At 42.5% G+C, this 12,974-nt stretch overlaps 1 protein-coding gene across 1 annotated transcript in view; it reads right to left on the bottom strand.

Annotated features, from left to right (window-relative positions):
- The window catches only part of vps13a (vacuolar protein sorting 13 homolog A), a 381,735-nt gene extending 369,532 nt beyond the window's left edge, over positions 1 to 12,203 (bottom strand). The window contains 1 exon segment of the mRNA XM_084308048.1: positions 12,068 to 12,203. Within this exon segment, the coding sequence (XP_084164174.1) occupies positions 12,068 to 12,167 (100 nt within the window). The 5' untranslated portion in view covers positions 12,168 to 12,203.
- Between the last annotated feature and the right edge of the window lie 771 nt (positions 12,204 to 12,974).

Genomic DNA, 12,974 nt, shown 5'->3' with positions numbered 1-12,974 from the left:
CCAGATCGATATATCGATGTAATTATCAACGATCGAATCGGATCGATGCGATGTAATAAGATCGATTCATATCGATACTCTTATTTTGAAAATCCTGTGGCGAGTCTCATAACTGATTGTGTTAAATGGGCATATGATATCATCTCATATCGATCGCAGGCACCTGAATCTAATCGTATCGTATTGTATCGTGAGAGACTGTGATATCGGCAAATATCGTATCGTTGTCCAAAGAATCGATGTCGTATCGTATCATGATGAAACTGGTGATTCCCACCCCTATTAATAACACAACTCCCCGTCAACACCCTCTCTCGGGAAGATGGCATTTAAGAAAGTATCTGCTGTTAAAATGACACAAACATTCGTTTTGTGGCATTAACGTTATATAGTTAGTGTTACACGTTCAATAACAAGCATATTATTTAACCGAAGATAGCGGTAAACAAGGCATTACTCCGTTAGTCCGTTCATAGCTCAGTTCCATTCTGTTGCTCATTCCGTACCCAACTACACATTCTGCAATCTGTTAATAAAGTTTTCAACCAGACAAATGTATAGAAAGGCTTTGTTTTATTATAACATTTGTTGCAGTAAAATCATTATGTCTCATTTGGTCATGCTGTGGAGCGCTGGTCGGCGGGCCGGGCAGCTAACGTATTAGCTACGTTAAGTGTGTTGTGCTCTCGCAAACAGAACAATTGCGGCATGCCCGAAAGTAGAAAATGAATAAACGCTTGCCGATTGGTGGTAAGGACAGCAGGAGGTGGGTGCTAGCGGTGTGGCGTAATTGGCCGAATCGACTGTCAATCAAAATGGTTATATTGCATTGGCTGAGAGCTCTGGTTGAGAGAACAGTATCCATCTGCAGGCCGCCAGACGATACTTGAACTGATACAGGCTACTGGGAGAGGGATAATGCTACATGGCATGGTGGAATTAATACCATAAACATATTTCTTGATGTTTCCTTTTTTTAAGTAAGTAAAGAGGCCTACAAATACAAACATACACATACAAATATACAGTAGTTTCATTAAAAAAAAAAGATTACAAAAAAATATATTAAAAAAAAAAATATTAAAAAGAATTACAAATACTATACAAATAATACACAAATATCGGTATCGGTATCGGCCGATTGTGTTACTTGAACAATCGGTATCGGTATCGATGGCCAATTTTCATATCGGTGCACCCCTAGTTAATATCGCCTAATCTATGTTTTAAATTGTGGCTATGTGTCTAATCTGCCCGTCGCGTATCAAAGAATCATTTTCCAGTCAGTGCTGTCAAGGCAGATTGGTTTTTTATCGCTTCATTTCCGTTTGAGAGCATTTTGAAAAGCACCCGTTTTGAGGTAAAAAACAGCCCATTCTGTGATAATCGTCTTTTACTGTAATATTCCAGAACGTTGATTCTGGAACGTTTTCAAATAAACGCTAGATGATCAATAGTATACGTACACGCACGCACATTCGATGCGCGCGCTGATAGCCGTTTTCATTTCCTCATGGATTTTACAGTGAAACCGCTGGAGCACATATCAGAAAAAAGCTTATATCTTCATCAAAACGAGTCTGATTATCCTAACACTGATAACATAGATTCCTTACCTGACATCAGATGGTATCCAACTGGTATATTCCAATTCCTGATCACCATTCGAAAAAATCAATAAGTGTATAGATCTAACGTGTGTACAGTAGAACTCATGCTTGCCGCGGCTCAGAGTCTCCAGAATGAACTCTGGTAACCCCGGCTGCATCAGTGGACTGGAAAATGTGGACTGGAATATTTTTTTCCCCCCTCCATTTTCATTGAGTCCATTACAAAATCCCTGATGTAATCTGGGAGACAATAGGGGGCGCTTTTTTCACATCTGATCGCCGGCAGCCTTTGGGTAGGCTCGCGTGATGAGATATGATTTCAGATCGCTAAAAAAAAAATGTCAGAGAAATCTCGTGAGTGGCTTTCAACGTAACTATTGTAAACCCGAGATAAGCCGTGAGTGGCATAGAAAGTGTTTGTTGACATTTCCCATATATTTCCAAATGTGTGATTTTATCATCATCATCATTTTATTATTCTTGCAGCTGGTAAGTTAAAAATAGGCAAATAGTGTTTAATAAGACCAATTTTTTTTAACCCCTTTGTTCCCAAATGGAGCCCTATATTGTCACCAGTTTGGTTGTAGGTACTTACAACATAGCCATAGAAAAGCGAAGGTGAGAAATATCGTATATATATCATGAAAATGTTAAGTGTAGAAATATTATAATATTTGTACGATATCGTCAACCCATGTCCCCTACAGCTCCGTATTCAACTGAATTTCCCCAAGGGTATCAATAAAGGAATATCTTATCTTATCTTAACTGTTTCTGTTCTGGGCAATACTACTGTTTCCAGTCACCTACTGCCATCTGTGAGTTTGCCCTGTCTGACTCATCTATTATTAAGACACAATTCTTACTATTGGGCCCATGAGACTTACACAATGGCTGTTTGTGTGCAGTATGTGTGCGTGTGTGTGTGTTTTTTTTATGTGGATGCCTGTGTGCAGGGGAGGAAACTAACTTTTTGGCTTACCAGCTAACTGGCGAGTATATGATTTTTTTTACCAGCCAAACAGATTTTTTACCAGCCATAAATAAATCGCTAATTGTAGTGATGCACCGATGTGAAAATTGTGGCAGATACCGATAACCGATATTAATATTGCTGTTCTGGCCGATACCGATATTTACCGATGTCGATATCTCTGTATAGAAAACACTTTTTTATGATAATCAAATAAAGAGCTATTTTCCAAAACGCATACTTTTTTTTACTTTTGTAACTTATTTTCAGAAATTACTGATATTTTGAAACTATTTAAGGCCAAAACATGTAAAAAAAAAAAAAAAAAAAAGATAAAAAAAAAAAAATATTAAAAATATATCTTGATATCGGACCGATACCGGTGTAAAAATATCGTGATATTATATCGGCGGCCGATATATCGTGCATCACTAGCTAATTGTGAAAATTACTTCTTTGTATGTCTTCGTCTAAATTGGTTTTCAATCATAGTAATAATAACACTGTGTCTCTACCTTCACAATATTAGCATAAAACATATATTAATCACACCGTCTCTACTCTTCAAAATATTAGGATATCACATATTAACATGAAAGAGGGAACTATTCTGGACTGGGTTGGGCTGAACTGGGCAGTGAAAGATGCTGGGCTGGACTGGGTTAGGCAGGGAAAGTTGGGCTGGTCTAGGTTGGACTGGGTTGGGCTGGACTGGGCTGGGCAGTGAAAGAACCAAGCATTTCACCGTAATGTAATAGCTAAATAAAACAAAACTTGAACTTGACTTGTTACATTTGCACTCTGGTTGGATGCCAAACGTATTCTGGTTGTACTGTACTTGTGCTGTATGATGACAATACATTGGAATCTAATCTCATGTCAACGCTAGGGGTTCAGCAGGTGTATTCTGAATGACAAGTATGACAACATCACCGTTGTGAAGGGCATAATTGGGCGAGTGGTGATATGGGGGGAAACCAGGTAATAATTCGGTAATAATAAAATGTCATTCGGCTGCATTTAAGCAAAGCCGCTCAGTATAGTCGTCCACTATGTTACATGCTAGATACTAGCCGGCTAATGCTGGTTGACTTGAGTGAGTGGAATCGTTAGCCTCACGCCCACTTGTCATTCTCATCCGACTCGAAGGAGACGCGTCGCATGCTGTTGTTCGCCCCCATGTCAGACCGCACCGCACTGATATCCGAAAGTGACGACTATGCAATTATTTTCATCCACTGATGTGTTTTTGTCTAAGTTTGTCTACGTTGTCAAGCCGGTGACAGGAGTCTGTAGGGCCGCACGCAGTGGTCTGTCCACTTCCCCTAGATGGGCGACATGCCGACATCTTCTAGAAAACTAGTGTTCATTGGAGGAGCTTAGAGCGCAATGATGATGTTCATTGGTTATGGATTATTATGAGGCACAAATGGGAGGAATCATAAGGGGGAGTCAGAGTTCGGCTTGTGCCAGTGAGCGAATCAGCAGATTGCAGAATGATTTTTTTGTTTAGTTTTGTTTACTACTCGCCAGAGTGCAGTGTGGCGAGTGCTCTTCATGAATCACTCGCCAAACATAAAGAATACTCGCATTTGGCGAGTAAAATGGCCTAATTTTCTCCCCTGCGGCTGTGTGTGTATTTGTGTATCTGTGTGTAGAGCTGCCGCGATTACCGCATTACCGCGGTATCGCGGTTACATCACGCCCACCGCAAGAGTAGGCTGAATACCGCATCACTGCTGTTTTTTTATAATAATAATAAAGTACCCTCCTCTCGTTGGGCTTGCGGCTCTGCAGATATACCCTACTCCTCTATCGAGGTTCCAAGCGACCCTATTGGGTACCAGAAAAGTCACGTGAAACATTGCAGACCACTGATTGGTCAGAAGAGACGCGTCACACGTTGGAGCGTCCTGCAGTGTGTTACCACCAATCGGCAAGCGCGTATTAGTTTTTTACGTCCTGAATGTCACCAATTGATCAGAGCTCATCACAACACGGCTAATAACGTTAGCTTTAGCTCCCCGCCGGAGTGGACTACCATCGCTCCTCAGGAGTACTAAACGATACATAATGATTTTACTGTCTGCAACGAATGTTATAATAAAAGCCCTTCGTTCTATACACTTGTCTGATTGAAAACTTTATTAACAGACCGCAGAATGGGACAACTCAGCACGCTCTGAGCAAAGAAAGGAACTGAGATATAAATTGAGTATTGCTTGCCCTTGCTATGGTCCGGTAAATACGCTGATGTTATTGAACGTGTAACTATATAACGTTAATGCCACAAAACGAATAACTTTATTATAAAGTAGTAACTTTATAATAAGAAGAAGAAAGGGTCGGGGGGGTAACCACCCCTGCCCGCGACACCGAGTGAACGGCGCACGACCAGAGGGGAAACTTTGAATCCGTGTTTCACTTTCAATAACGAATGCGTGCTTGCCGAATCCCAAACAATATTCATGCTGCAAAGTCATCCTCTAAAGATAGACATTTAGACTAGAGGCAGGCTATATGCTATTATATATTATTATATGTACCACTGTATTGCACATCGTTGCGGGCAAGACCACCCGCATTTCATTGTATACCTGTATGCCGTGACAATTAAAACTCTTGACTTGACTTGACTTGATAAAGAGTAGACTACTAAAAAAAATGCATTCAAACTTTTTTTTTAATTTTTTGTGTATATGTGCGGTAATATAGGAAATATTTTGCAAATTTGTGCGGTAAGGAAAACATCAATACCGCGGCAGCTCTATCTGTGTGTGTAAATGGATAAATGGACTGCATTTATATAACAGCTTTTATCCAAAGCGCTTAACAAATTATGCCTCACATTCACCCATTCACTTACACTACAAGGTGTCGACCTGCTCATCGGGAGCAGTTAGGAGTCAAGTGTCTTGCTCAAAGACACTTCAACACACTCCCAGGTGGAGCCGGAATCTAACCGGTAACTTCTGATTGTGGCAGTTTGATACTAAAGTGGACTAGTGTATCTTGTAGACCAGGCCCATTGCAAGTTGCTGTACTCTGTCGTCTACTCTAAGCCGTCCTAGGTTGTCAAAGTGGGCAGGAGTGAGGTGGGTTCTAGGAGTAAGGTCAAGCAGTAGTCTGACCAGTTTGTTTTGTGATGTTTGTAATTTTGTTTTTAGCGCCTTTGAGGTGCTTTGGTACCATTAGGTGCAAGCATAGTCGTACTGTAGTACCCTTGAATGAGTGCTTCTTCTTGTTTACCAGAGAAGAGATCCGGTACAAGAATCTAGCTCGTTGGTTGACTTTTTTTTATTACATTGGATTGGATGCCATTTTGTCACAGGAAAGATTTGCCTCTAGGATGGATTGAACCTAGGTATGTAATTAATTTGCATAAATTAGGAACAGCGGTCCTAGTATGCTTCCTTGTGGAAGACCACCGCTCACTGGGATAGGGTACCGTTTACCTCCACCATCTGTTCTCTCCCCTCCAGGTAGGATTGCATCCAGCTCACTGACAGACTATCAAAACCAATTGCTTTTAGCTTGTCAATCAGAATGGAGTGATCGACAGTGTCGAAGGCCTTTTGTAGGTCCAGCATGACCATGCCGCAGTATTTGCCCGCGTCCACCTCTTGTTTGATGTGGTCGTTCAAATAGAGAAGGCATGCGTCAGTGGAGTGGGATGTTCTGAAGCCAGATTGGAATTCGTAGATTCGATTTTTTTCCACAAGGTACTTTTCGACCTGTTCGTATACTATTTTTTCCATGACTTTCGAGATGGAGGTAAGAATAGAAACAGGGCGGTAGTTGCCTGGGTCTAATTTGCTGCCCTTTTTGTGCAAGTCTTTGGGTACGTGTCCCTGTTTTATGGAGAGGTTTATTATGTGTGTGATGACTGGGGTGATGGCGGCTGCTGAGTCTGAGGAATTTGGAGGGGATATCGTCATGGCCAGTGGCCTTGTTAGGTTGGAGGGCGCTCAGTTTTTTGAGTACCTCAGCTGTTATTACAGTACCATTTCTAGTTTGAAATCGTCTTTGCGGACCCCTAGGTTATTGTAGTAGGCTATGATGTGTTCTACGGTACCCCAAAATGCCCTGAGTGGGAGGGTAGTTTGTTTACCAGTGTTGTGGCTATGTTTGTGAAGAAAATGTTTAAGTAATTGGCTACATCTTTTTTTGCAGTTTTGATCATGGAGTTTACGTCATTTCTTAGTCTGTTTCTTTCCAGTTTGAGTTCAGTCACGTGGGCTTGGAGTTCACTGCTCGAGCTTTTGGTAAGCTTTTTTTTAATCCACTTTTTCTATTTTTCTCCCATCCCAATTTCGTATCGTCCAATTCAACCCTCCCCTGTCTTTGAACGCTGTTTCATGCCTCCCACAAGCCGGCTGCAATGTGGACTAAGTCATACATAGCACGAGTCCCCTCCGATACTCGAGGTAACAGCAGTCGCATCTTTCCACCTGCGCGGCTCGATCTTTTAGCGTCGGGGGTCTGGGCTTTGGAGGGGCCCTGCCCCCGTCGCTTCCTGATTCTACTGCGCAGGCGCACCAACCGACCTGTAGGAGTCGCTGTCCACAGCGCCCGATCCCCACCCATCAGTTTCCCTCCCCCTAATACTGCCAATGTGTATTAGTGCAGACGACCTGCTAAACTGAAAGCAATGTGGAGCACTGGGCCCGAACAGGGAGATGATCTGTTTGAGCCCAGCCTCCAATATTCGTGGTGAGCGCCTTGCCCACTGCACCACGTAGCCGCAGCTTTTGGTAAGCTTTGACTGACTTTTACGAAACTCGGAGCATTTCTTGTCTCTGGTTTTCATAGCGGTCAATATTTCGGAGTGCATCCACGGCTCAGCGCGATTTTTTACCCTGGTGGTTCTTAGGGGGGCCATGTCGTTTAGTATTGTTGAAAATTTGGTTTTGAAACCAAGCCATGTTTCTTCAACCAGTGTACCATTGAGCTCATCTGACCAGTCCAGGCTCTCCAGTTCAAGGTTAAAGGCCTCGCTAGAGTAGATTTTGAGGTATCTAGATGTGACTGTTTTGTGACAGCCGGCCTTTTGTTTTAGCTTTTTGCGGGTACAGAATATCATATAATGATCACTTAACCCGCATGCTATAACCCCTTTATTGGAGATCTTGGACTTGTCAGAGGTCAGGATGAGGTCAATGGCCCGAGAGTGGCCCGTTCAGCCGAACGCACAATTGGAGGGGGGCAGGGAACAAAATAAGCACCCGCCAAGCGCCAATGGCGTGTAGATTTAAGGTTTGGCGAGTAAAAATGAGGTCTGCCCGCCACCTGCCGTGTAGTTCACATCGATACTCTTATTTTGAAAATCCTGTGCGGGTCTCATTTCCGCCCCAAGCGCAGCTCCAGTCATAATATCTATGGCTCCGGCAGCTAGCAACGTTTGGTTCATATGATACTCTTAAAAACCCTGTAGCAACTCCGCGAGTCATATCCGCCCAGTCCGTGCTTCTGAAAGCAGAGCAGCGCTACACAGCAGTGTGCCTACACGACCCAAAATAAGTCTGTGGTGCAGGGGTGTACAGTGCGATATACATGTCGCACGTGCGACACTGACGTCAGTCTGTGCGATGAAAGGATTGACTTCAATAGCACTGGTGCGATGGCCCGCTATCCACTTGGTACTTGTAGTCTTGTGCGATTAAATACAATGTCCCTTCTGCGTAAGACTCCATATATCAAACACCAAATCCCATAATCCCTAGCGAACAATATCCCCGCGAGTTGCGAGCAGTGACTCATATCCGCTCGGCTCAGATCACAACACAGCAGGACTCGTCTCAGCAGCAGCAGCTCGTCTCAGCAGCGTTTGGAACGCGGACATTGAAACAGAGCTAGTGGATATTGTTGTCGCGACCCAAAACAAATCCCTGCTGTTTTATTCGGCAACGGGTCAAATGCATATAACATGCTTTGCAATCCTCGCGTCATAAAGTCCGAAATGAACGTTACGTTAGCATGAGCTTACAACAAGCTGTTCAGAGAGAACAGCAGACGGGCAGAGTGAGGAGGCGGGGGTAGACATTCTCCCATCTCTGTGTGTGTGTGTGTGTGTGTGTGTGTGTGCGTTTGGAAAGATCACATGAAGTCAGACGAGTATATTATATTGATAGTAAATGTACTGAGGGTGGACAGATAATGTTGATATTTAAACATAAAAAATACAATACAAAATAAATGTATTCATGATCATGCAACATAAAACGGTTGCGTGTTGTGAGTTCCAAAACATTTAACTTAAAGTTTAAAGCTCAATATATCAAAACGTGGCACTTTACAGTGAACAGGAGGTCTATGTGTATTAAAAACAATAGATTGTTTTTCCTTTAAAAGTCTGGAAGAGGTCAAAAATAAAAATGTCAAATGATATTTCCGTTGCCTTTTTTGAGTTGATCTAATGTTACTGATTGTGTTAAATGGGCTTATGTTATGATATCGTCTCATATCGATTGCAGGCACCTGCATCGTATCATATCGTGGCATATATCAGCAAATATCGTATTGTTGTCCAAAGAATCTATATCGTATCGTATCGTGATGAAACTGGTGATTCCCACCCCTAGTAGAGTCCATACACCCAACACCAAATCCCATAATTCCTTACACGTAACGTGTCTGGCTGTGTGACGTCAACTTGTCAGCATAAAATGACAGCCAAACATGGCACTGCAACTAAATAACACAAATACAATAGGCACATTTGTGACTGTTACAAATATAACACATTTTATACTTGTGCTACAAGATTTTGGCCTGTGCTACAAAACGATCAACCTCTGTAGCACCAGTGCTATGTGCAAAAAAAGTTAACGTACAGCCCTGCTGTGGTGTTTTTTTTCTTCTCACAACGGGTCAAATGCATCTACATGCTTTGCACCGTCGCCATTCCTTTATGCCCACATCGCCCGAAATTAACGTTTATGTACCATTACAATCACTACAATGTTAGCGTAAGCTAACAAGCTAATCCTGATCAGAGGCAGAGGCGCAGAGCCATAGACAGACAGTGTGGACTGGGGAAAGGGAAATGGGGGGGCACTCTCCCCTTCCCTGTGTGTGTGCGTGCGTTTGGAAAGACGATGAAGTCACTAGTCAGGACTCAGGACAGGAGTATATATAGTAAACTGAGTATTACTGAGGATGGACAGATAATGTTGATATTCAAATATAAAAAAGTTTCGAGAGGAGTGGAAGTTTGAAGACAGACTACAATATGATGCGGGGGTGGTGAGTTGAAACAGTGTGTGTGTGTGTGTGTGTGTGTGTGTGTGTCGACCCCACTTCTATGTTTCAATAAATTATTTGCATTTAAAACTATTAACGCTGACTCATTCCTTCAGTCCACTAAAAATTATGCTAATATTCCTTATGTTGTTTATGATATTAATTGAAAATAGCATATGAGAGTATTATATAGTAATAATAACACATGGCGATATACTAAAAAGCTATTTGTTCCCTGTTTGTTCCCTGCCGGTGAGTCAAAAAGTTAATTTCGTGCCCTGGCCGTACTGTATTGTAATTGTACCCTTTCTGCAATCTGTTAATACAGTTTTCAATCAATCAAGCTGCATTAGTCACAATGAAAGCATTACTAGCATAGCTTGGTTTGAGAGTTATTGTGAAGCCAGAGCTAATCCACTGCTCCAGACTTATTTCTATGTTTCTGATCAAGCTGCTAACCTACTTTAGCTGTGGAACAAGTGATTACACATGTGTGCAGCCAGTGGCGTAACTCTCTCTCAATGTGTGCCGGGGACAGATTTGGGGGCGTGGCGAGTGACGTCGATGGGGGGGGTTAGGGCCCCCCCCCCCCCCACGCCCTCTGCGTCTCTACATTTCGTAGCCGCATTTCTGCAGACCCCTCTCTGATTGGTTGAACTCTATTTCTGCAGACCCCTCTCTGATTGGTTGAGCGAAGCCCCTCTCTGATTGGTTGAGAGTGCGCATGTGCATGAGCCGCGACAAGCTCCTCCAGAAACTCCTCCAGAAACTCCGTTAAGCTCCAGAGAGAGAGGCTGAAAACCCACAGTTCTTGCCCGACGGATGGGAGCGAATCCCGGATCCGAGGTTTCTGATGACTACCCCCAAAACACGGAGGTCGCGAACGCAATTTATATGCATGGAAGTATTGATTACGCCATAACGAATCATTAAAAAAATATACCGTTAACTGGAATATGTTGTGTGTGTGCCTTTCTGAATATGATTTGGGAGGGTTATAATAGAAGAAAGACAGTGTAAACAATATAACGTTATGTGAATAAACTGCGAAATAATAACTAATTCATTGGTCAATAGAAGTCTCTGTGATACTTTCTGAATATGATTTGCGGGGGTTATAATAGAAGAAAGACAGTGTAAACAATATAACGTTATGTGAATAAACCGCGAAATAATAACTAATTCCTTGGTCAATAGAAGTCTCTGTGATACTTTCTGAATATGATTTGGGAGGGTTAAATAGAAGAAAGACAGTGTAAACAATATACGTTATGTGAATAAACCGCGAAATAATAACTAATTCCTTGGTCAATAGAAGTCTCTGTGATACTTTCTGAATATGATTTGGGAGGGTTATAATAGAAGAAAGACAGTGTAAACAATATGTTTGACGTATTTTAATACACACCTAGGCTGACGACCCAAGCTATTATTATGCAAAGACAAGTACTTTAGCGAGTGGGTACTTGGCCCTTGCAGGGCAAGAATGCGACCCCCATCTACTGCTCTTTGCATAATAATAGAACAGGTAGTCAGACTCAGCTCTTTGGACGGTAAAACGTGGGGGGGACACTTTCCGATGTCCCCGGCGTCAAATACGTGTGCAGCACAGTCTGGAGGTGTAACACAGAACGCAGTCTGCACTAGGCTGTGTGAATGGGTGTGACTTCCGGGACTGGCGGTTTATCTTACCTAACAGAAATCTCCACCAGAGTTTTAAGATATGAAACTACTAACTAGCAACTCTAGCTAGGTTAACTTGAATGTTAACTTGCTTGTTAACTAGCTAGGTTAACTGAATGAAGACCCCCCGCATTTCATTGTATACTTGTATGCCGTGACAAATACAACTCTTGACTTGAATGTTTCCCATAAACACTTAACGTTAAATGCGATACCAGACAGACTGACACCACAAATAGATTGTCCAAACTGACACAATGACCCACCTGAGCCTGCAACCTCAAACAACCCGACAGTGTAGAAACAGTAACGTTAGCCACTTAAATTAACTAGCCAACCGACAACAAGGCAAACCAACGTTAACCTAGCTAGTTATGTTAGCTGGTTATTGGCAATACTGTCTAGTTCACATTGACTGGACTGCCAAAGTCGATTTTCATACAAGACACACAAACACGCTAGCTAACGGTAACCTAGCTATCTAACGTTAGCTTAGCTACTGTAGTATGTTTCATAGAGCAGAACACCTTTCCTCAAATGTGTACGAGTATATATCTACCTCCCCATATTCCGAGCTTGAGTTGGGAGCAGTCAAGGTTGACAACGTAGTCCCCCAGAAATCTGTTCAGGACGTCTACCACCAAGCTTTCGAAGACCATGTTGCTGCTGTCTCAGCTCTGTATCATCACCATGTTTACATCGGGGGGACTAGGCTAATTGACAGCTGCAACCCCTACAGTCCAGCGCCTGTGACTGATGGGGCGTTCTGATGCCCCTGAAAACTCGTAAATGTCGAACTTTCGATAATGAAAAATACCTTTGTTTTCTTATCATGGCCCCATTACCCTTCTGTAGTTAATAAATAAACAAAAACAAACAAATAAATTGTTGATGGTGGTGTTGTTGTGTGCTTATACCTCCCAGCAGTGGTGCAGTGGCAAATTGACAGTAGGTCAAACGCTGCATGCTTCTCCGGGAGTCCGGTTGGATAATGCCATGTAAAAGCGATTGCGCGTACTTCAGCCTCAGTGAGTGAGGTATCACAGAGTGATACCGAGTGATACCAGCACTGCAACACTGCCTCCCAGCTCTAAATGTGGGTGCTTGATGGCTGGAAAATTCATTACAAATGAGATCCTAAAGGCCTTGTTCACTTATGGCTTAAAACACATTTTGTCATTGCGCCATGTCTGGAGAAAAGGTTACAGCGCCTACTGAAAAAAATCCAACTTAAGGCTACAAATGTAAGGCCTTGCTATCGATTTTTCCGTCCACAAATGGTGAAAGGCTAAATGTATCATCAATTTACCAATCGAACCAGTACAACTTATTGTTACTAGTTTCCCCAGTTTACAATGACTCTTGAACCTGCCATACCATCGTGTTGCTTTGTGGTGGGCAGTCCTTCGCTTCAATAGATCATTAGACCGCACAACTTGTTATAAATAATTAAAGTAAAAGAAAAT

This window comes from Notolepis coatsorum, assembly GCF_963971535.1.
Source record: "Notolepis coatsorum genome assembly, chromosome: 1".
Taxonomy (NCBI): domain Eukaryota; kingdom Metazoa; phylum Chordata; class Actinopteri; order Aulopiformes; family Paralepididae; genus Notolepis; species Notolepis coatsorum.
This window is presented reverse-complemented; position numbering and strand designations above follow the sequence as displayed.